The sequence below is a fragment of the Phyllostomus hastatus genome, unplaced genomic scaffold (genome assembly GCF_019186645.2).
Source record: "Phyllostomus hastatus isolate PE091 unplaced genomic scaffold, TTU_PhHast_1.1 phas_scaffold_129, whole genome shotgun sequence".
Lineage (NCBI taxonomy): Eukaryota > Metazoa > Chordata > Mammalia > Chiroptera > Phyllostomidae > Phyllostomus > Phyllostomus hastatus.
The window spans coordinates 33202808-33228662 of record NW_025334009.1 but is presented as its reverse complement, the minus strand read 5'-3'; the positions used below and the strand labels follow the sequence as shown (position 1 = coordinate 33228662).

The following is a 25855-nucleotide window of genomic DNA, read 5'->3' as shown; positions in this document are numbered from 1 at the left end:
TAAATCAGGCTCTGGGGATATGACCCTGACATAAGTGGTTCTAAAGCTCCCCTGTGACTTGATGTGCAATCAAGGTTAAGAAACTCTGCTCTCAAAAAAGGCTTCCCTGTAAGAATAGATCTTTTTCAGAGGAGCTTTATTATTTTTTTCCAGAGAAGCTTTAAAACAAGACTTTTCATGTTTAGGGAGAAGTCACATTGGCCTTTTTCAGAGGCAAAGTAACAGACTTAATGCCCTTAAGCATCATGATTCCATCCCAGCTGTGTAACTAACTCCACCTGCACAGCGGTCACACAGGACTGCATCTTCCACCTTCTGGGGCAGGTACAGAGACTCCTGTTCTTCAGCTCCTCCTGCAGCAAAACTTTTTCCTGCAAAACTTTTTATAATGGCCTTCTCAAGCACCAGCTGTTACTGCAAAAACCCCCACCCACACAATTTTGTAGGCACTACCTTTCTCCATCTGACCTATGCCTTCCTTTCTAACAACAGCTGCCAGCTTCCAGCAATGGTCTTGGCTGGAGCCCTGTGCTACCAGCAGCCAGAGGGAGGGGCTGCTGGGTGATACCTGGACACTGTGAGCAGAGGCAGAGTTGTAACCTGTTCCAGTGCCCCTAGCCTCCCCCAGTGCCTGGAGCTGGAATCCCACTGCTTCTACTAGATCCTTCCAATGCCTGGGCAGAAAATCTCACACTCTGCCTCAAAATTCCTATTGGTATCATATTCCAATGGTCCCATTCCTGCCCCACCTCTTCCTTCCTCTGCTGTAGCTCTCTACTTAGGCATACCTAGGGCAACAATAATAATAATACTTAACAATAGCTGAGTACCATAACAGGATAGCACTGCATTAAGCATTTACACATTTCATCCTGTATAGTTCCCACAAGCATACTTTGAGGCAAACTGTTGCCTTTCTTACAGATGAGGAGGCAGGGAAGGGCCCAGTTATCAATGGCTGAGCTGGATTTGAACCACATCCATCTGACTCTAGAGGGCCAACTTCCCCTTCAAATCTGTCTTCAACTTCCTCAGCCGCTTCCAGCTTGGGCTCTCCACCACCATCACCATCACCTTCTAAACCCTCCTGATTTCTATCCAATTTCATACCCTGCCCAGTAACATTTGACTCATCCCATTACTGTCCATGCTGCTCCTAACCTTCCTTTGTCCTCACAACTGATGATCTTCTGTCACACCAAAACAACAAGAGGTCACCAAGGCCTTCCCCTTGCCTCTCTTGCAGCTTCAGACTGATCACATTATCACTCATACCTGTCTCAGAGGAGGATCTGCCTTTTTCCTTCCCACCTTCACCCAGTCCTCCACTCAGCAGCCTAACCACCATTCCCACTGTTCCATGAAGCCATTTTCTCAAGGACACATTTAGGGGCCTCCTTTAGGCCTATCAGCAGCTCTTCTTTTCTACCATCCACCCACCTACCAGTACCCTCCCCTCTACCTGCTTTTTAAACCCTGAAGTTTACCAGGATCCTGTCCTAAGTTATCTCTGTTCTTTTATCTTGTCCCTGGACTGCACCAAAGCCTTTAGCTATTAACTTTGTTCTGTGTGTCTGGCCTTGACCTGTCTGAGTCCCAGGGCCTGATTTCCAGGTGCCAATCAGACATCTTGGCATGATATCTTGTAGGAATCTCTATGTCAAAGAGCTCAAAGCCAGAAGTGTCTCCTATTTCTCAAGACTAGTTAAAGCCTCCTTGGGAACCACCTTGCCTGGTTTCAGAAGCTGTAACCCCTATGGCTAAGGCTAAGTAAAGAGACCTTGGGACCATAAGCCACTAAGGAGACGAAGCTTATCTTCCTAATACGGGAGCTGCCTCTGTCCCCTTTTACTTCACCCAGCTTGGCCCCGGGTGGATGATTAGTTAGCTAATGACAGGTAAGATTCCTCAAGGGAAGGACAACCTGAGCCAGGCATGGTCACAAAGGGGCCCTCAGGGAAGGACTTGGGGGGTTATAGAAAAAGAGGATGATGGACCCTCACCCCTCAACTTTGACATACCCTGAGTCCTCATTCTGCCTGCAAGAAGTCTCCTAATTTCTTGACTGCCTTACTTCTCCTACCTGACTTAAGCCTGAAACAATGCTGGAGGGCAGTACAGCCCTGGACAGGAATGGGAGGTTCTTCAGGGCAATCAGGCCTAAAAAAGAATGCATAAAATCCTGTGAAACCTGCTTTGCTAAAAATGTCCTCAATTTTCCAATAAGGGTCCAAACATAAAAATGAGTTTGTTTCCCAAAGTTTTATGGCCCTTTAGCTAACTGACCCTGACTCAGAATAAACCCTCATAGTTCTTTGAGTGTTATCTATTGCTTGATCATTACTGCCTGATAATGATGAATGAAGACCTTCCTTGAGATAATGCTCCCAGAAAAGCAATAAAAGCCTGTCCAGGCAAGGGTCAGGGCACTCTCTCACTTAGAGAATGGCCATGATATCCCTTTTTCTCCACAGGACTTCTGCAGTTCGTGTGAATTTGTTTATCACATCCACAACATCACAGACACCGCTGGTCAGAGTCCATATCACCTCCTGGGTTCTCTGCCTTAGATGACACTCTTGCCAACCCCAGGTGGAAGCTGGACACCATCATTGTCTGTCCCAGTGACTGGTCCTCAAGCTCTGTCCTAACTCATCCATGACTCAAATTTGTCCTCTCTTCCCCATCCGTTCCCTTCCCTTCCCTCTCTACTGGGCTCAAGACACCCTCCTCACTCTTCCCCTGTTGACCTATTCTTGACCTACTCCAGTGCCCTTTTGCACAGCAGCCAGAGTGATGGTTCTGTAAGACAAATCTGGTCTAGACACTCTTTTTTTCCATGGTTCCCTCTACTGGTTTGATCACCTTCACATCAAAGTCCTTCACCATGTGACCAGCTGCTACCTCACCCACTGGCCATTCAGTCCTTGCTCCTGCTACTCCCAAATACACACACCTTTTTATACATTGGCCATTGTTTGTGCTCTGCCGACGTTGGCCACCTATCTGTATTCTTCCCTTACTTCTTCTCAATCATTTTCCAGGTACTGTTTCTGTAAAAAAGTCATATATTTGCCCCATTTCCCCACTTCCAGAGCAGCTTCCCAATGTCAGCATTCCCACCATGTGTAGAAATGAGAAAGAGGGCATGTGGGAAGCAGTTGGCATTTTTGTTTTAAATGAACCAGTTAGGGTTGTTTGTGTTCATAGTACTCTGGTTTTGCAAGACTAATTTAATGCTAAAAAGAATCCTGAAAACCTCAGAGAACATTTCCTGAAGGGGAAGTCTGGTGGCAGTGGGGGAGCACAGAGAGAAATATCTTACTTGAGTTTCGATTAAAAGGGTGCATCAGGGTGCTCCAGGCTGAGTTCTGTGAGCCTAGGGTGGCCCTGACACGGAGGTTGTATGGCACAGTGGCAGTGATGTCATCAGTAACGTCACACTCAGGAACTTTGGTAGGTGAGCACCTGCTGCTGGGGATCCAGACGTGGCTCATGTACAGGCTCTCATACTCTCTGGCCAAAGAGAGGAAGGCACAGTGTTACACCAGCCCCTTCTATGCAGGCTCAGTGATGGCTGCAAGTAACTGCCTCATTCACCTGCTTCTCATGTGTCAACAAAATGAACATTTGCTCCACACTCCAGTTCCTCCACCCTCCTCCCTGACCAACCATTCATCCTTCCTTACTCCTTTTATGGCCAAAGAAGGGAAACATGGGCATAAACCTCAAGGTCCCTCCATCTCCATAGTCACCACCCCAATCTCAGCTACTATCATCCATTGCCTTGCTATGGTCTCCCAACTGATTTTCCAGCTTCCACTCCTGCCATTCTTCAAACCATTCATCACCCAGGAAATCATGACATTTTTATCCTTAATGGCTTCTAAGACACTGAGAATAGAATCCAAACTCTTTCCCCTGGCCTTTCTCACTCCACCCATACACATGGCATGCTCTTTCCTCCACACTGCTCTCCTCACTGAGCTCTTTACCTCAGGACCTCTGACTAGCTGTTCACTGTGTCTCAAATTCTCTGTCTCTGTTATTCACATTGGCTGGCTCCTCCTGTTCTTCAGATGTGGGCTTAAATATCACTCTTCAGACAGGCCTTCCCTGAGTGCTTAATGAAAAGAAGCCACAGAGTCAACTGTCTTTTGCATCAGCCTTTTAGCTTCCTCCCAGCAATGATAACTATCTGAAGTTACCTAGAGCAGTGCTGCCCAGTAGAACTTGCTGTGATGATGGAAATGTTCTAAATTGGTGTTGTTCAATATGGTAGGCACTGCCACATGTGGCTATTGGGAATTTGCAATGTGACTAGTGTGGCTGGAAGACAGACATTTTCATTTAATTTAAATAGCTATCTGTGTCTAGTGGCTACCACACTAGACAGTGTAGATCTAGGTGGTTGTTTTTTTTTAACATTTTTACTGGCTGTTTTCTCCCCTAAATATAAGCTCCCTATACCCAGGAACCTTGTTGACTGTATCCTGAGCTTAGAAGAATGTCTATACATGTGGGTGCTCAGCTTGTATTTATTGTTGATTAAATATATTGAGCACCTTTGTTTCCCTGTTGCTACTCAATGGCTCTGAGGGCCTGAGCACCTGCAGAGGAGCAGAGCCTGCATGGCCCCAGGGTCACAATTTGTTTTGGCTCATAAACAGGAAAACTGAGGTTTCTCCCATCCCCCAAGGATCTGAGTCTCCAGTGACCTATCCACCTGAAGTCAGAGTCAAACTCATTTCTTCAGATTTTCTTCAGCATTGGACAACTGATTCACCATTGACAAGAAATTCCACCAAAATGCCTTTATACACAGTTGGGTTCCCGGAGAGTTCACTGTCAAATACACAGGACAATTTTCCTTGCTTCTTCAACTCTCCCAATGCCAGCGAAGACAGAGGCAGCCAGTCACTGGAGATAATCTATCCCCGGGCTCACAAAGCTTCCTTGAGCTCTGTGCCTCCAGCAATAAACTGCTGTCTAAGGGAGAAAAACTAAAGGAAAAACTCCATAGAACTAACAACTCACCCCTGGTACTCAACAGAATAGTGTGTTATTTCTCCAGGCATGGTCACTGGGCTCCACATCAAGAGATGCTTCATGTTGATTGATTGTACAGAGAGGTTCTGAGGAGCAGGCAGAAGAGCAACTCCATCTAGGATCAAGGCATATGGGCAAGCTGACAGATGGGCTCATTTTGGAGGAATGCCACATCTTTAAATTAGTTTCTAATGAGACTTCATATGTCCATGAACCAGAAACACCTCTAAAATCAACATACTTGTACAAATACTAAATTTTTCTATCATTGCAATTCTGCCTTTGGTGATAAAATGGCACATTAATATTCATACTCATAATAGCTGATATTATTGAGCACTTACCATGTTCTATCTAGACCATATGCTAGATTGTTACATGATTATCTCATTTAATCCTCATGACCATACTGGGAGGTAAAGACTATTATTTTCTCCATTGCACACATGACAAAACTGAGGCACATTGCTTATAACTCTTACATCAGATCAACCTACAATCAGGCCTTGACTCTGCCACTTACTATGTGACCTTAAGCAAGTTGAATAAACCTGACCCCTCCACCTCTTCATGGAATTTATACCCATGCAGGCTCCTGCCAGCTCCTCAGCACCTCCCTTTCCTGCTACTGTCATCTGAAGCACACGCCTTCACATTCCCTGACAAGGCTGAATGGGCATCAGCTCCCAGCTGAGAAGTACAGGCTGGTCTGCCGTTCAGGGAGTCCAATCCAGATAGGCACCCAGCCCCCTTGGAGACTCAGCCCCAGACACATTGCAGATACCTGAGCCAGCCTGGGACACAAGCATCTGCTCAAACATGTGTGTGGTGTGCCCAAGTATGCACACAGCAGGTCTACCATTTGCACACACAATGGAAGAGGCCTGTAATGCTGAACATGCCCTTATAAGAATTTTGGGCAGCCCTGGGGCTCATCCTGTGTATTAACCCAAAGTGCAGTCTGGCTTCTCTTCTTTCCCAATTTCAAACGTTCTTTTTTAATGCCTAACACCTGCCTCCCCTTGCTGTTACACTTGCAGTGATAACATCGAGAGCACAGTAGGAGCCCTCACCCAGGCCTTTTCATCTTGGTGTCTGTCTCCAGATTTGGCACCTGTTGTTATCAAGCTCCATGACCACAAGAGGATGGGGGTTGCCAGGGATGCCCCACCTGCTTCCCCTGCTTATTCTCTAGTGTAGGACCTTGATGATGCACCTCCATCCCACCCTCAGCATCTATGGCCTACTTTGTGAGGAAACACCTGGGGTACCCACAAGGGGGGGGCCTCCTGTCCTCTCCATCCCTTACCTTGAAATCACCCAAGGAGTGACAAGGACCAGCTGCAGTGAGGTGGCATGAAAGGGTGGGGCATGGTCCTTTCTGACATTGTTTCTCTGGTAAAGTAATAAAACATTTTTCTCATCAACTATGTAGGGAATGTAAAGCTATAATACATAATTCTCTGGAATGGAAAACTCCAGGCTCAGATGGTTTTACTGGAGAATGCTACTGAATTTTTTTTAATTAAAACTAATTTTACACAATCTCTTCCATAAAATAGAGAGGAAAAAATACTTTCCAATTTATTTTATGAACCCAGGATTACCCTGATACCAAAATCAGACAAAGGTAGTAATATATAGTTTAAAAATCAAAACAAAAAAACTATAGACCTATCTATCTCATGTATTTAGATGCAAAAATTGTTAACAAAATACTAGCAATCTAAATCCAATAATACATAAAAAGGATTATTCACCATGACCAACTGAGATTTATTATAGGTATACAAGGCTGGTTCAACTTGATCTGAAAATCAGTTAGTGTAATCCACCATATCAGCAAGCCAAAGAAGAAAAATCATGCAATCATATCAATTGAAACATGAAAATCATTTACAAAATTCAACACCATTCATGACTTTAAAAAATTCTCTTCAAGTTAAGAACAGCAGAGTTATCTGAACCTGATAAAGACCATCCACCAAAAAATCTACAGCTCACATCCATCTTACTTGATGGTGAAAGACTAAACTTCCACCTTAAAATCGGGAATAAGGCAAGGATTTCACTCTCACCACTTTTTATCACCATAGTACTGTTGAGTTCTAGCAACTGCAATAAAGCAAACAAAATAAGTAAAAGCATACAGACTGAAATGGAGGTGATAAGGCTATGTAGAAAATCCTACAGAATCTATAAAAGAAAACTCCTAAAACTAGTGAGTTCAGCAAATTCAGCAAGTTCACAGGATACAAGATAAACATAAAAATTAATTATATTTCTCTATATTATCAATGAACACTTACCCACTAAAAAATAAAAATAGTGGTTCCTTGAGAAGAGGATTGGTTCCAGGACACACCTCTTCCCCAAGCAGATACAAAACTTCTCAGGTACTCAAGTCCCTTGTATGAAATGGTGTTTGCGTATAACCTACAGACTTCCTCCAGTAAGTTTTAAATCATGTCTAGATTACTTATAATACTTATTACATTTACAATGTAAGTGGTGTATAAGTAACTGTTATACCATGTTGTTTAAGGAATATAACAAGAAAAAGAGCCTACACATGTTCAGTACAGAAGCAACCATCTTGGGCCTAACTACCTCATATACATCAGCAACAACATAACAGGGTTTTTTTCCCCATTCACTGATTTGAGAGAGAAAGAGAGAAACATTGACTTGTTGCTCCACGGATCCAAGCTGATTCTTGTATGTGCCCAGACTGGGGATTAAACCCAGAACTTTGGTGTATTGGGATGAGGCTCTAACCAACTGAGCTACATGGCCAGGGCCATTCTCCAATATTTTTGATTTGTGGTTGGTTGAATCCATGGATGTGAAACCCGTGGGTACGGAGGGTCAAGTGTACTACTTATAACTACTCCCCCCCAAAAAGGAAATACTTAGATGAAAATCTAACAAAACCTATTTAGGATTTGTATGGGGGAAAATCCACAATGCTGGTGGAAGATATCAAAGATTTAAATAAATGGAGAGACCTGCTGTGTTCACGGATTTAAAAAATTCAACATAGTCAAAATGGTAACTCTCCCCAAATCAGTGCACAGGCTTAATACAATTCCTATTGAATATTCAGCAAGGTTTTCTTATCCTGCCCACCACATGGGCCTTGCACTGCAGGAGATACTGGTTCTATAACCTGACACTATGCCCTAAAATAATGTAAATCATTTCAAGAGAATTACCTTGTTTATCACCAGAAGAAGAAAAGAGTAAGACTGACCACTAAGCAGTCTACAACATTGCTCATTGCCTGAGTACCTAGTGCCCACACACAAGCTTCAAAGGGTTTGCAAACAAATTTGTGCCTCAGAAAAGTGATACTTCATGCTTTTAAACTATGGTCTTAAGATCAGCAGCATCACATTCCCCAGGAGTTTATTAGAAATTCAGGCTCTGAGACTGTATCCTATTCCCTACCGAACCAAAATCTGCATTTTAACAAGAGTCTCCAGGTAATTCGTATGCATGTTAAAATTTGAGAAGCATTAGTAGAAAGACTACATAGTGGTTCTCATCATCCTTGGCTGCTCACTAGAAACACTATGGTTGTTAAATTTCATTTTCAAATAATTTCAGACTTACAGAAGAATTACAAAACAGTACAGTGAGCTGCCATATGAAATCGAGAGTCCTCATGATTGTGCTTTGATTTGAGACCATAGCTTTAGAAATTTTTTTTTAATTTTTAGAGAGGGAAGGGAGGGAGCAAGAGAGAGACAGAGAAACATCAATGTGCGGTTGCTGGGGGTTATGGCCTGCAACCCAGGCATGTGCCCTGACTGGGAATCAAACCTGTGATGCTTTGGTTCTCAGCCTGTGCTCAATCCACTGAGCTATCCCAGCCAGGACTAGAAATCATTTTTTACACTCTCTCTACATAGACCCAGGCTTTCCTTCCAATAATCATTAACCCCTGAGGCTGCAGAAGACCTAACAGTCACAAGCTCTGGAGCTCTGGCCGGCTAAAGATAATATCTTGACCTAAGTTTTGTTACAGCTCCTGAGCCCTTAGGTGGGATGACCCTCTGGCTACTGTTCCATGAAACCAGACAGACAGACATACTGACACTGGAGCAGACCTCAGAGCTGTCTTTAAGACATAAAGAAATGATTTATTACCTTTATTTTACTTCCAACTCATCAGCTCCTAACAGGACTGGAACCTCTAACCAACAGTGTCTTGTGATTTTGCCCTATGTAATCTGTAACTTATATGCCACTAGGGAGCTGGGTCTTTTAAGAGCATGAGCTCAGCTATAGTCCAGATTGGACAATCATATAATAATAAATTACATGATCCTTCTTTTCTCCACTGCAAATCCCTGCTTCTTATTTCTTTTAGTCAGTGCATGTAGGAAGATGGACTCATGTGCTGGGGCTCAATAACAAATACACCCTTCACTCAGCCTTACATATGTATTTATACAGCCTTCCATAATACAATTATTAAAATTAAGATACTTACACTGGCACAATGCTATTAATTGAGCTTCAGTATTTTTTTTAATTTCACCAGTTTTTCCCCTAATGTCTCCCCCTTTTTGTTTCAGGAATCAATCCAGGATCCCACATTTAGTTGTCATATCTAGTTAGTCTCTTCCAAACTATTCTCTGTCTTCCTCAGTCTTTCATGACTTTAAAATTTTTGAAGGCTACCAGTCAATTGTTTTGTAGAATATTCCTCAGCTTGTGATTTGATTGTGTATTTTTGGCATGTACTCACAAGGAGTGCGTGACGTTAACATGTCTTATTATTAATGATACTAACCCTAATCAGTTGATTAAGGCAGTTTCTCCACTGTAAAGCTACCATTTTCTCCCTTATAGTTAATAAATCAATTAGGGGAGATACTTTGACACTATGCAAATATTCTGTTTCTCCTCAAACGTTCATCCATTACTTTTAGTATCTGTTGGTGGATATTGCTTGCAACAATTATTTCTCTGCTGTTCCAATATTGATTATCTATTTACTACTTGGAACTCTCTAAGGAAGAGTGTTTCTTTCCAGCATTTATTTATTGAATCATTCATTTGTATCAGTTTGGGCTCATGGAAATTTATTTTAGTCAATTTTTATTCATTTTGTTACTCAACTCGTTCCAGCTTTGACCAATGGGAGCTCTTTCAGATTGGCTCCTGTGTCCTTTTGACTTATTCTTTAAAGACTTAATATACTTTATTCTTAGAATAATTTTATATATACTGAATAATTGCACACAGTACACAGAGTTCCTGTATACCCTTCACCAGCTTCTTCTAATGCTAATATCTGATATAGCCATGGCATATTTGTCAAAACTAAGAGATCAACATTGGCGCATTACTCCAAACTTTATTTGAATTTTGCCAACTTTTCCACTATCTTTTTCTACTCCAGGATCCAATCCAGGATACTTATTGCATTTAGGCCTCTATCCCTTTTTTAGCACTTTCTTACATACCACCAGCTGCTCCAGACTTGTATTTTCTCTGCCCAGTTTTGGAATAGACTACTTCTCTAAGGAGTCCCACCCAAGGAGATTTGAAAAATCCCAACACCAGGGCAACACACTAGATTGATTAAGTCAGAATCTCTGGCTGTGAAATTCTGGCATTTGTAATAGTTTTAAAAGCTCCCCAGATGATTCCAATATATATTTGAGACTGAGAAACACTAATCTAGAACTAACCTCTGGAGGCCAAAGAATAGTTAAAACTGAACAATAAATCCCCAAATGCCAAAAGATTTAAATGTATTTCCCAGCAGGCTCTTATGTTCCCTGAAGACAAAGGACTTTGTTTTATTCATCTCTAACCAGCACCTAGCCCAGAACCCAGCACATAGGAGGTGCTCAGAAATGCAAAATGAATGAAAATTAAACAGGTGAACCAAGCCTTCATCTGACATCTGTTTTTCTAATCCTTGTCCACCTTAAATTAGACTTTTTGCTGCCCTGAGGTTTATGCTGAACATGTATTTCCTAAAAGCTTGAATCATTGACAAAGGTTGTATACCACAAAGCCCTTGGGCAAACTTTTCAGGCAAAAATTGCCTCTCCAAATGAAAGGCCATGCTGGCTTCCCCCAACTGGGTCTTCTGTCAATGACCCCATTTGGGACCTCTTCTGCCACCTTTACTTCCAATAGCCCTTACAGCAAATACATCAGAAAAGGTAGCACCATCTTCTTTACTTCATCCCTCTCCTCTTTTTCTGACCTACTTCAATGTCTCAGCTTCTTCTGCACAGAATTACAAAGGGCACAGGCTCTGGAGCCAACCAAACCTAAGTCAGATCCTAACTCTCCCACTTACTAGATGTACATACTTGGGCAAATAACTGAACCTATTTGAGTCTTTGTTTCACAGTGTGTAAAATGAGGATAATATTACCTACCTCGCAGGAATAATGTGAGCACTCAAGAGAACACTTTTGCTAATCTAAGTTAACAGTGTATGCTCAGAAATGGTGCTGTGATTGTCATCATTGTTGTTCTTATTAGTAGTAGTAGTATTAGTGGGGATCAATTCCCTAAATCACACACTATTATTTGGATAAGAAAGAGCAAGGCAAATCAGTTCTACAAAGGAGAGAAAGAACTCTGCCCATCTGTCCAGAGACCTAGAGTAGCTAACAGAAGTTCATTTACAATTTGCAGAATTCATCTACACAGTTCAGAGGAAATGGTCAAAACTGCATAAAGGCAAACCAAGGACTGGGACTTCTGGTCCAGATGGCAGCATAGGTAAACATGGCTCACCTCCTCGCACAACCACATCAAAATTACAACTAAATTATAGAACAACTATCACTCAGAACTGTCAGAAATCGAGTTGAATGAAAGTCTGATAACTACAGAATTAAAGAAAGCACATCCATCCAGACTGGTAAAAGGGGCGGAAAAGTGGAGTGGAGTGGGCTAGTCCCATAGACACATGTGGTGGATAAAAATTCAGGAGGGATATGTTGGGAGTGAGGAGTCCCAGTCCCACACCAGGGCCCCAGTGACAGGAAGATAAATCGCCATAACTTCTGGCTTCAAAAAGCAGCAGGGATTTAGTCAGTGGAAGAAACTGCTGGTGCTGGAGGCTGAAGCAGTTCTCCTTAAAGATCCCACACATGGACTTGCTCAGACTCACTCCCTCTGAGCTCCAGCACTGGGGTAGCAGCTTGAAAGGCACCAGTGGCATACAGGGAGGAACTGAAGTGTCTGGCATCAAGGTGGGAGGTGGGGGAGAGCTTTCTCCCAGACAGAAGGGAGGTCAGAGGCCATTGTCCCTTTTCTGAGCCTTCCCCCCGCAGAGCCACAGAGCTGGCAGGTGGGTGCCATATCTGAGACTCCATCAGCCTGGCTAACACTGTTTGCCTGACCCTGAAGATCCTCTGAGGCACCATCCCATCCAACATACAGCTATTAACAGTGGCTTTTTCATATGAATGGCTGATCTTGGCTCGTGCTTCACAACTTCCTAAATCCTCTCAAACAAGCAACAGCCAGCCTTGGTGAGCTCCCAACCCCCATACCTCTTGCTAAGTCACCCCAGGCACAGCACTAGCAGCAGCCAGCTTAGACTCACAGCTTGGTTTGCCTAGGAATCTCCAAGCCCGGCACAAGTAGCAGCCATCTCAGATTGTTCTATAGCTCAGGCAGAGTTGCTCCAGGCAAAACACAGGTGGGTGCTGATCTTGACATCAACCACCCAGAAAACCCAAGAGTCTGCACACCCAGAAGACATCTACAGACCACATTGGAGTACCACCACCCTGCCCCTGCACAGCTGATACTCCATGGAGGGCAGAGGGTGGTGATACATGGTCACAGCCAGTCCTTGCAGTTGACTGGCCTGGGTAAATCCCTCCCATTGACCTGACAACAGCACCCAAGGTTCAACTACAACACGAGGGTATACTTAGTCCACAAGAAGGGCGCACCCTCAAGTACCAAGCTTGGGTCTTGGGAGGCTGTGCCAACTGGATCCTACAGGACACCTACTATATTAGACCATGCTACCAAGACAGGGAGTCATAGTAGCTCTACCTAGTACACAGAAGCTGCCAAAATGAGCAAACAAAGAAATATGGGCCAAATGAAAGAACAGATCAAAACTCCAGAAAAGGAACTAAACAAAACAGAGATAAGCAATCTGTCAGGTGCAGAGTTCAAAACATGGTTATAAGGATGTTCCAGGAAATTAGTGAGAACCTCAACAGTATAAAAAGGATCTAGTCAGAAATGAAGGAGACACTAAGTAAAATAAAGAACAATTTATAGGGAAACAACAGTAAAGTAGATAAAGCTGAGAATCCAATCAATGATTTAGAACATAAGGAAGACAAAAAAAAGGAAACAAAGAAAGAAATCAATCAGAACAACAAGAAAAAAAAAGAATCCAAAAAAAAACAAGGCTAGTGTAAGCAGCGTCTGGGACAACTTCAAGAGGTCCAACATTCACATCATAGAGGTGCCAGAAGGAGAAGAGAAAGAGTAAGAAATTGAAAATCTATTTGAAAAAATTAATGAAAGAAAACGTCCCTCATTTGGTGAAGGAGATAGACAAGCAAGTCCAGGAAACAAAGAGAGTCCCAAACTAGATGGATGCAAAGAGGTCCACTCCAAGACACACCATAATTAAAATGCCAAAGGTCAAAGATAAAGAATCTTAACAGCAGCAAGAGAAAAGCAGAGAGTTACCTACAAGGAGTAACCATAAGACTATCAGCTGGTTTCTCAAAACAACAATAACAACAACAACAACAACAACAAAAATTTTGCAGGCTAAAAGGGATGGCAAGAAATATTCAAAGTCATGAAAAGCAGGGACATACGATCAAGATTGATCTACCCAGAAAAGATATTATTTAGAATTGAAGGGCAGATAAAGAGTTTCCCAGGTAAGAAAAAAACTAAAAGAGTTCATTATCACCAAATCATTATTATTTGAAATGTTAAAGGGACTTATTTAAGAAAAAGATCAAAACTATGAACAATAAAATGTCAATAAATACATATCTATCAACACTTGAATCTAAAAAACAAACTAAGCAATGAATATCGCTAGCTATCAGAGAGATGCAAATTAAAACCACAATGAGATACTACTTCACACCAGTCAGAATGGCCATCATAAACAAAGCAACAAACAACAAGTGTTGGAGAGGTTGTGCAGAAAAGGGGGCCCTAGTGCACTGTTGGTGGGACTGCAGACTGGTACAACCACTATGGAAAACAGTATGGAATTTTCTCAGAAAACTAAAAATGGATCTGCCTTTTTACCCAGCAATTCCACTGTTGGGATTACATCCTAAGAACCCTGAAACATCGATCCAAAAAAAACCTATGCACCCCAATGTTCATAGCAGCACAATTTACAATAGCCAAGTGTTGGAAGCAACCTAGATGCCCATCAGTAAATGAATGGATCAAAAAACATGGTACATTTACACAATGGAATTCTATGCAGCAGAAAGAAGGAGCTCCTACCCTTTGCAACAGCATGGATGGAGCTGGAAAGCATTATGCTAAGCAAGACAAGCCAGGCAGTGAAAGATAAATACCATATGATCTCACCTTTAACAGGAACCTAAACAACAAAACAAAGAAACAAGCAAAATATAACCAAAGACACTGAAATAGAGAACAGACTGACAGAGTTCAGAGGGGAGAGGAGAGGGAATTTCAGGGGAATTTCAGGGGAAAAGGGGAAGGGTATACAGGAACAAGTATAAAGGACACATGGATAAAAACTAGGGGTGAGTGAAAATGGGAGGGAGAAGGGGAGGGCTGGGTGGGTGGGTTGGGATGGGAGTAAAAGATAGAAAATTGTACTGCAACAACAATTAAAATAAAAAAAAATCCACATAAAAAATAAATTAAAAAAAAAACCTAAGCAATGAAAAACAGAGACAGAATCATGGATACGGAGTGTTTTGATGGTTGCCAGATAGTAGAGGTATGTAGGGGGATGGGTGAAGAGGTGAGGGGATTACGAATACAAATAGATAGTTACAGAAGAGCCATGGGGATGTAAAGTACAGTACAGGAAATAGAGTAGCTACATAACTTATTCACATGACCCATGGACAGGAATGATGGTGTGGGGATTGTCTGAGGGAGTGGGGAGTACTGGGTGAAGAGGAGTAAAAGGGGAAAAATTGGGACAACTGTAATAGCATAATCAATAAAATATAATTTTCAAAAGCTGCATAAAGGCAACCCCAGCTAAAGCAATTATCTGTTGACACAATCATTTGTTTATATAACCAACATTTAATAACTAACATGGGATTGGAGCACACTGACCCCTTCAAAGTTCTTTTGTTTACATCATCTCATTTAACCCTTTCCAACCTCAAGATGTTATATATTTTGACTATTTCACAGACGCAGAAACTGAAGTTATATAATGATATAGTCACTGAGCTAATAAGGCAATACACACATACTGGTCTTTCTGGCTCTGACATTCTTGTGGTTTCTACCATTTTTTTCTTTAAAAAATACTTTTAAATTTTATTGTTGTTCAAGTACAGTTTTCTGCCCTTTCCCCCTTCAACCCCATATTTTTAAATTCTGTGTAAGTTTATAGGTATCAGAAGAACATACTCTACTCCAAGTCTGTTTGAAACACAAGTTATCAGGAAAAGGCTTAAAAAACCAGATGGCCTCACTGAAGAAAATGTCAAGTTACAAAATGCTGGCCTTGGCCCCGGCCAGGTATCTCAGTTGTTTGAGTGTTGCCCTGTTGTCCCAGGTATTGCATCTTCAATATCCCATATAAGAATCAACCAATGAATCTATAAATAGGTAGAACAGCAAATAGATGCTTTTCTCTCTCACAAATCAATAAATTAAAAAATAATAATTTTAAAATGCTGGCCTTTCCCCTTCTCATTTGCCCTGCTCTTCTCCTTTTGGCTTCATAGAAGAATGTGTCCCATCAACTAATCAATCAGCCTACTACCTAACCAATCAGGCAACATTCTTAGCCTAAGCTATGGACTGTGAGGACACCAGGAAATGTGCCCAGGCCCTGCCCTCGGGTCAATGCAGGAAACAGAACCCACCAAAGCAGAATAAGCAAGGTCAGGGTCAAAGGAGGGAGCCTGGGAAGGATCTGGGGGAGGAGGGAGCCATCTGGAATGATGATGGGGAGATGGGCTTGGGATGGGGAAAGGAAATAGAGATGGTACTTCTGGTCAGAAATTGTGAGGGTGTAATATGCCAACTGTGAAGACAGCAGCCACCTGTGGTCCATATTTGTTTTCAAGAAGTAGTGAGAAATAGGATCAGGGCCTGAATATGTTGGATCATGAACAAACAGCAGATTTGAAGGCCATGTGCTGAGCAATTGGGAGCTTTGAAGGGTTTTGGGGATGAACTAGGAAAGGACACCATAAATTTAATGTCTAAGCAAGCTGTAAACATTTGCAAATCTCCTTAACACTGATTTGTTGCCTGGTTTAAACTAACTAGAATAATTACTTTTCAGTGTTAAAAAATAAATAAAAAGAAAAAAGCCAGAAAGTTCTCAAGTATCCCACTGATACAGCAAAGTGCCTAGTACCTTGGACTATTAAAATTAGAAATTTCTCTTAAATGTGATTTGATGTGATGAAACATCAAAGGCTACAGAGCTGTGATTTTTGGAAAATAAAGCATGTAGGTACAAGTATCCAGGAGTGAAAGAGAGAAAATTATGTAATCTTATTGGCAGGGAAAGTGCCCCAAACCAAGGTTTTTTGTTTTTGTTTTTGTTTTTCAGTGCTATGAAGTACCTACCTGACTGCTACCTTTCTGGAGTGACCAGGAGAGGTATCCAATTTTTATGTCTTGTCCCCAATATTAAGGAAAATTGTGTCTTTTTATTCATTTTGTCTATTTTGTCAAGTCTTTATTTCTTATCTGTACAGTTAGCATCTCTGATGCACGCACAGAGACTGAGATAACTGCTGCAACTTTTAAAACCAGATAATGAGATAAACAACAACATGCATGGGGGTCTGCTAACCTTTAGACTATTTGTTTTGATGCTTCATCTTTTTACATTGTTCTGTGGACATTGGGAGAGAGATATCCAGACAGAACACAGGCTTTTTCTTTTCTTTAAGATGAAGGGATGGATGTTTAAGAGGTGAGAAACCTTTTTAAAAGCAGACGTACGATGTTCTATGCTTATATAATGCAACCCCAAACCCTGGGAAAGTATTTTTCACCTTCTTAACCTATATTCAACTCCCAGTCTATTGGTTATATTCTAATTCATACTTACCTATGAGCAAACATGGAATCAAGGAGTAGAAAAACCACATGATAAGACTTGTCGAGATTTCTTCTAGAATCATCATGAGGGTCTGTGTGTGGCGGACTCAGCTTGACCTGGAACATTGTTTCCTTTCACAATGAAACATTCTGTCCATCTCAGCCATCCTTGCTTCAAAACGCAGATGCTGGAGCTGAGGTCTGAGCTGTTGTGCAGCCTGAATTGTTCCGGAAACTGGAGCCTGCACAGACAGCTCAGAAGGGGCGGGCTGTGTAGCACCCTCCCTTCTGCCCAAACCCAGATATTGCATCAGGGGGAGTGGCCTAGGAGAGTTCCAGAGAAAAGGTAACTCTGGAGAGCTTGAGAATCTGCCTTGGAGAAATACCCTGGACAATAGGTTCTGTCCTGGAGGACTCTGCATGTCCCTAGAAACCCAACTGGAGTGAGCAGGCAGGATTATCTTGCCCTCTCATCAAGTAGCTGACTGCTTCCATATCTCCATCCTGTGAGTTCATTCAGGCTGGGTACTGATTAGCTCTTTTTGCTAATACATATCCACTTCAAAAAAAAAAAGTAGAAAGCCTAAAAAAATGTTTTAATACCTTTTAAAAAGTCAGGAAGTGAAGAACACTATATCGTTTCATATTCACTTGCATTTGCAAGAAGAAAACCTGGAAGGAGACACAGAAACTAACAAGATTGGTAATCTTGGGCAAAGGAAGTGGGAACTGGGAAGATGAAGAAAAATAGGAATGAGACTCTTCTCAATATGTTTTTTGTTTGTTTGTTTTGGGGTTAAAATTTTTTTATTGTGGTAAAATATACATAACATAAAATGTACCATCTAATAATTTTTAAGCATACAATTTGATGGTATTAAATGCATTCACATTGTTATGCAAACATCACCACTCTTCATCCATCCTCATAGCTCTCTTTATCTTGTAAAATTGAAACTCTATGCCTATTAAACATTAACTCCCCATTATCCCCTTCCCCCTGCCCCTGCGACTACCAGTCTACTTTCTGTTGCTATGAACTTCAGTACTCTAAGTATCCCATGAAAATAGAATTATATAGTATTTGTCTTTCTGTGACTGGCTTATTTCACTTAGCATAATGTTCTCAAGGTTTAACCATGTTGTAGCTCACTGCAGAATTTCCTTCCTTTTTAAGTCTAAATAATATCCCATTGATGTATATGCCAACTTTGCTCATCCGTCCACCAATCAGTGAACAGCCGTGTTGTTGCTTCCACATTTTAGCCATTGTGACTAAGGCTTCTATGAACACATATGTACAAATCTCTCCTCAACACCTTGCTTTCAATTGCTTTTGGTGCTGTATATTTTTATAGTTTGATTACTGAACAATGTGAATGTATTATTAAAAAATTTTTAAAATAATTTTAAAAATTAGAAGGAAACCTTATGATAGGGTTTGGACCTCTAAAATGTCAGCTTTCTAAGGACACTAAAACACTTTATATGTGCAAATGCATTAGCGAAAAGAATATGGGTTTTAGAGTACAGCGGATTTTGGTTTCAGTTTAAGAATTTATTTGCAATGTTCCCTTGGGAAAATGAATTGCGTATTCATTCAGAACTCACTATGGGCATAAACTATGTGCTAGATCCCGAGAATTCAATAGCTCCTGCCCTCAGCCAAGAATCCTCAACTAGTAGAGAAGATGGACATGAGAATAATCATAAATCGTTATTGAAAAAGGTGACAGAAATATTCACAAGGGAATAGGCGAGCCTAACCCAGCAGAAGGGATCAGAGAAGGCTTCCAGGAGAAGGTGACTTTGGGGCTATTATATACTAAAAAAAATTAACCAGACCTGGTGTGTTTAGGAAACCATAAGAAGTTTCGTGCAACTGAAGAGCTAGTTGGGAGTGGCAAAAAATGGGTCCAAAGTCGGATAGAAACATGATTCCAGAGAGCTTTGAATGCTTTGTTATGGAGCTTAGAGTTTATCCACAAAGAGCAATGAAGCTTAGAGAGCAATGTGGGTCAAAGAAGGGGTCAAGCTCAAATCTGATCATGTCATTCCTTGCATTTGAGCTTTAAAAAGTTTATGACTAGGATAGAGAAAACAGTAAAAGGGGCCAGACCAGAGGAAGAAGGGCCAGGAAGGTGCTATGTCAGTCAGCCAGGTAAGAGATATGGTTGGTTTCCACTAGGTTTCTCCATGTCTGTGTAGAAAAGTGATTAAATCCACAGGATGGAAGTAGAACTGACAGCTCTTAAATACTGTATGAAAAAAAAATAAATACTATATGAATTGGGAGGGTGGAGGGGGAGGAGACAAACATGACTTTCAGGTTCTAGATTTGAGTAACTGGGTGGATGGCAGCACCTCAGGGAAATAATGAAAATGAGAAAGATGGGGTGGGGCCAGGACAGGCAGGGCTGGGGGTGGTACAGAAAACATTTGCAAGTATTCAGCTTCATACACTTGAATCTGAGATACAGGCAGGGGGTCCTCAGCATGTTAAGGATCTGTGTCTCAAGTTTATGGGAACTCCTCCCTCTACTTTAGCATTTCAATGGTAGCTGAGATCAGGAAGTGGGTGAAACATTCAAGAGTATGTAGGTTAAAGAGGGTGTGAATGTGACTCTGGAGAAGACTCATATTATTTAAAGACCAGCATAAGAGAAAAGAAATAGGGTGATATGGGGGTTAAAAATAGGTCAGAGAGGTGGTCCTGGAACAAACTATGGCCCTGGAAATGATGAAAGATGAAGTGGTCATCAAGCAGGAGTGCAGAAGGGTGAGTCATTGAGTTAATCATTGAAAAATGTCCCCTGGATGATCATTTGTAATCTCAGTAAGAGGAATTTCAGTGGAGAATCTGAATCCAAAGCTAGATAGTTGTAGGATGAGGAGTGGATGTGAAAAGTAGTACTCTTTCAATGTGTTTCAGTGTGAAGGGGGAAGAAAGCAATCCCAAGAGCCTCAGTTCTTTCATTTATAAAATAGATACAATGATGGCTTATTTAATAGTTAGAGGAATTAAAGAATGCTGACAAAGCACATTAGCACAGTGCCAAGAACACAGATCTTCACAAATCCTGTATTAACCATTTATTTATTATATTAATAACATTAGCAGTAAGTGCATTCGGGATAATTTGCTCTGACTGGCTGGCCCTTTGCCAGCTGCCCCTGGATCAGGAGAAAGAGCTTCCAGTTGGAGATAATTACTGGAGGGTAGTAGTTAAATGCATGGGCTCTGTAGCCACTGTTTAGGTTGGCATCCAGGCTCTGTCGCACTTACTAGTTTGTGTGTGTGTGTGTGTGTGTGTGTGTGTGTGTGTGTGTGTGTGTAAGACAAGTCATTTAAACAATCTGTTTTAGTGTCCTCATCTATAAATTGGAGACAGTTATAATAGTACTTAATTCACACGGCTGTTGTGAGAACTAAATGAATGGTACACTCAGAACAGGACCTGGCAAAGTAAGCATACAGCAAATGTTAGCTGTATCTCTATTGCACCATGACCCATGGACATGGACAATGGGGTTGGGGCTGGGTGGAGGTTGGTAAAAGGGGAAAAAGTGGGGACAACTGTAATAGTGTAAACAATAAAAAAGAAAAGAAAACGAACACTTGCTGCATGTTCTTCTTGATTCCAGCACTGTGAGTCAGTGGCCATACTTATGCCATGACATCTGGTTACCAGCTGCTTGTAGAGTTTCTCATTGCTCCCCTGGTGTCTAATCCTGGCTCCCCCTGACTTCGGGTCTTGACACACCCCAACTTGTAGTGCTTCTTCATACATGCTAGCCTCAACATCTGTCCCCATCTTACTTTTGTTCTCCCAGTCCTGGTTTCCTGATTCCTCTCTCCTAAATGCAGTTCTGCCCAGTTTCCACATGTTAAAAGCTAACAATAAAAGCCAATGTGTACTGTATATCTACTATGTGCAAGGAATTGTCCTAAAGGTTTTCTGGGATTATATGCATTTCCATATTTTATACAACAGACTTGCAAGGTAAGACTTGATTCCCAACTTTTCAAATGAGAACAACAGGGCTCAGAGAAATGGATTTACTGTGTATCAGATATATCAGGGGTGGAAATAAGAATTCCATCTGAGGTCTACCCAATACCAAGTTATTTGCACTCACCTTACTGCCTCCCAATTAGTGTAACAGGGTGTTGGGCTAGGACCTTGGCTTAGGGGATGGGGGAAGCAGAGGATGGCCATTGAGAAATACTCTGCATATTTATGGCAACTTGGCCAACTTAATAGTTATATTAAAAAGCTGTGGTGCTCAGGGCCAGGGAGATGGGCATGACTTTCACTAGTGATGTTGCCTTGATATAGGGGGGAGGGGAGGAGGTGGTAGGGGGCGGGGAAGAGTTTACAGCGCCTGCATGAAGCTGGGAGGCAGTTCCCATTACAGTGCCTGCACTGAAGCAGGTAGGTGGTTCACCCTGCATCACAGGGCCACACCTGCCCAGAGTCAAAATGGCTGCAGAGAAAGTGTGAACTATACAAAGAACTGGCAGATGTAATCCACTGTGGGAGGAGTCGGAAATGAGGTCAGGCTGGAACCTCTGGGTCAGAATTTATACTAGGCGTGGCAGCCATGAGAGGTCTCTCCCATGTGGTTTGGGAAGTAGTGGGTCTGCCAAGGAGGGTTCCCCCACTGGCCCACCATGAGGTCTGGTGTGTAAGAAGGTGCCATGCAGTTTTGGATTAAGAGCTGGAGAACACAGTGATGGATTAATGGCAAATGCCTGAATGCAGAACTGTGACCAGGAATGCTGAGCCATGGACTTCTTATTTTCTGAAAGGTGGTATTTCTGAATGGCATATTCTGAAACTGGCCTGGTTTGGCAAAGGGTGGCAGGACCCTGTGTTTGTGGGTATTTTAAAGGCAGTGGAACTTAGCGGCAGAATTCTGCCATTATTCTAAACCTGTGTAACTTTAAAATAAATACTTCCTTTCCTTTTCACCAAACTCTGGCATTGGGATTCACACTTCTTGGCTATGGACAATCGAATCCCTCAACTGTTTCAGAACTGCATAGGCTGGAGCTCTGTGACATTAGCACCAAAGGAGGGCTTACAAAGTGTCTGAGGGCACAAAGGAGTGTTCCGAGATAAGCAAAGGCTTTGGAGAATACACAGGCCTTGATATGGAGTTCCAAGGATGTACCTGTTTAGATTTGGGTAGGAGAGATGCATTCAGTTAATCATTCCAACTAGAAGAATGACATGAGTAAGGCTCAAGGATGGGAAAGTTGAAGGGAATACCAAATGAAGAAGAAAAGAAAAAGGAAAGATGAGTAAACAGAAAATGGGAGAACAAGGCTCATTTAGCTATGCTGTAGGGGAATGAGCACTGACCACCAAACCTGTAGGATTTAAGACAGCTCCCTCCCTCCCTGGGCATAAGATGTTCCTGCTCAGCTCTGCCATGCTGACTAGCCAGGACAGCCTGGCAATTCTTCACAAGCCACTGCAAGGAAAGTCTCTCTCTTGGGCTCTGCACACCTCCTCAAGGACACTGAGGGGTAATGTTATCTGCCTGCCAGACCTTTTGAACGACAGTTCTTCTCAGGACAAGTTCATGACAAGGCACTCAGACCATCCACCTCTGCATGGGCCATGCCATTGAATGACTTCTGGAGGGCTGTGCCTCACCTGCTGGCCTGTATCCTTGCCTGGAATCCCCAACTGTGATCTCATGTTTCTCTCCTATCTTTGAGGTACTTCTTTTTTTATACCTTCTCATCAGCTAGTTGTGATCTCCAGTTGTTTATGAAACATGCCAGAACCAAACTATCCTCTGACCCATTGCCTGCACTTCTCAGGTTAATTTCCACTGCCTTCCAGAGTTGAAAGATCATTTATTCTGAAAATGAACTCCTGGAAAAATGAAACTATTTCCCTTCATAAGCAGATACAGTCTAGAATAGGGATTTTTCCCTATTACATTATTTGCCCCTTAAATATTTTATATTTAATTGTGGAAGGAAAAGCAAAATACAGAGTTTTTGTGAAGCGGGAAAGAGGCAGTGGGGAAGGATAAGGAGACTGATGCAAGTAAACCTCATAGGGCCAGGACTGGAATGAAGCAAGGAAAACACTAGGGCACAAATTTGAAGCCATCACTCTTAAGAGTTGTACAAGTACAGGCTAGGTCCTGGTGCCCTGGCACAGCCTGCATACACTGTCTAATCACTCCATTCCAAAAACCATTCCTTGCCCTGCTTAGCACAGAACAATCTAAACCCTTTACCAAGATTTGTAAGTATATCTTGGTAAATATATTTAGTTGTACCCCACTGTCTCAATTATATATATATTTTTTTGTTACACAGAGTATTTAAGGCAGTGGAACTCCCTGTATCTTAGATTCTTCTAACTCCTGTTTTCACTGAGTTTGCTCAGATATAATTTCCACACGCTGTCAAGCTTTAGTTTTCAGGGTTCTTGTAGCCTTTTTATACTTCCTCTGAATATACTTGTTTTTCAGTTTCCTTCCTAGTTTATTGTCTGGCTGCCAGTGCAGAGCATTAATTTAACTCCCTTAAATTCTTCCTTAGGGTATGATCAAATAAATCCCCCAAGTCTGTCAAACTGTCTTCTTTCCTTTAATCATGACTATTTTTTTCCCTAACAATAGTCACGATTAGTAACTATAGTTCATAATTAGTACTATTAGTTCATAATAGTAACAATATGAACATTCCCTAACAATTCTTAAGACACAGAATCAGGCTTTATTCAGAACAGCCCAATTTTAGTTAAAATTTCCACATTTAAGTGAAACAAATACCATTTTACACAATTTTAAAATCTGAAAATCAGAAATAATGCTCTGTAATAGTGAAGATCTTAACTCAATTTTCAAATGACTTGCATTGCTCTATTCCCTCAACCGGTGGTTTAATCCTAGTCATCAGTGATTCTCTCATCTGGAGGGCACAATATGCTTAAAGGTCAATTTCATCAGAGGCCTCTTTTGGTCATTTTATATAAATTAGTACCCTGACAGTCACTCTCCAACACCCTAGACCTGCTCTATTTTTTTCTTCAGAGCACTTCTCCCTTACATCACTAGAAATCTAAGCATTACATCACTAGAAATCTAAGTTTTATGGCAGCTTTTGGATACTATCTATTTTCATGATCATATTGCTAAGTTAGAAGAATCTGTCACCTGAGCAATCACATATTTTAGGTGAGTTGGTTGGATTCTAGACAAATATCTCCAAAATCTATTTAAACACAGACATACAATCACAGAGTTATGATAGTTCAAAAAATACTTTTTCATCGTGACACCAAGCAATTAGCATATACCCTAATGAAATCAATATTTTCCTATAACATCCCTCTTTACCTACAATCTAGAAAAGGTATCAAAACAAGTAGTTTGTTTGGCATTAGTTGCTCCTAGAAAAGACATACTTATTCAAGGATTGTTAATTTCTTCCATAAGACCTCAAAGTCAACTTAATAACCACTCCTGTGTTTAGCATAAAATAAAGAACAATTCAGTGTCATTCTCCATTCTACCTGTCTCCAAAATTTCCCAAAGTCTATCTGCAAATTTTCTACATGGTCTAAGATACAAATTATTTGAGTCCAGAGATTTATTTAAAGCAACTAAATATCTTCACTTTACATGTCTATTTCCAATGGTTGATTTATGGTTGTTTCCCTTTTTGAAAGTCATTATCATTACATGAGATACAAGAAAACATGAAAAAATTACGTTGTCTTTGTCTTCTATAGTTACAAATACAAATAAAATTTGCAACATTATTTCAAAATACTGAGACCAGCTTTCCTGTGAGCTATAAAACATCTTAAGCCCTGGCCAGTGTGGCTCAGTCAGTTGGAGTGTTGTCCCGTGCACCAAAAGGCTGAAGGTTTGATCCCTGGTTGGGTCATGTGTGGGAGGCAACCAATCGATGTTTCTCTCTCTCTCTCTAAAAGCAATGAAATAAATGTCCTTGGATGAGGTCTAAACAAAAAAAGCTTAAAAAGTAATTTGAGTGGAAACATTTAAAAATTTGCCAGTCCAATTGGCAAATTAAATGTTTGTTAAGCCATTGCAGGTATCAGGCTAATTCTGAAATATTTGATATAATGAAAGTGCTCAGGCTGGCAAACATATTCTCAAAACAGCACTATAGTTTAAAATACTTACCTGTGTGAATATGGCCAATGATAACTGAAAAACTCCTACTCTTTCAAAACTTCACCAAACCCAATTTAGGTGCTATACACTGAACAAACAAGTTTCAGCAAACTTTGTATACTTTTAGATCAAAGAACACCTTGTTAGTAAACTAGAAACACATATTTTGGTTCCTTGGTCACTTGGTTTAGGTTATGTAACAGCAAGAAATTAGGCTGTATAATATGCACAGTATGCTGGCCTATAAATGTTTAGATGACAGAGTTGAGTCATATAAACTTGCTAAACAAGCTTATTAGAAGAGAGGAACTTCCTATCTTGCCTTGCAATAGAAATCAAATAATGGTTTCCCCCAGAA

General features: G+C 41.3%; 1 protein-coding gene across 1 annotated transcript in view; it reads right to left on the bottom strand.

The window, feature by feature from the left end:
• The window catches only part of IL20RB (interleukin 20 receptor subunit beta), a 32149-nt gene extending 14612 nt beyond the window's left edge, over window positions 1-17537 (bottom strand). Inside the window, exons 1-3 of the mRNA XM_045857057.1 lie at window positions 17333-17537; window positions 5038-5164; window positions 3326-3516 (exon numbers count right to left, since the gene is read on the bottom strand). Coding sequence (XP_045713013.1) covers window positions 3326-3516; window positions 5038-5164; window positions 17333-17408 — 394 coding nt within the window. The 5' untranslated portion in view covers window positions 17409-17537. The remainder of the gene's footprint in view (window positions 1-3325; window positions 3517-5037; window positions 5165-17332) is intronic.
• Between the last annotated feature and the right edge of the window lie 8318 nt (window positions 17538-25855).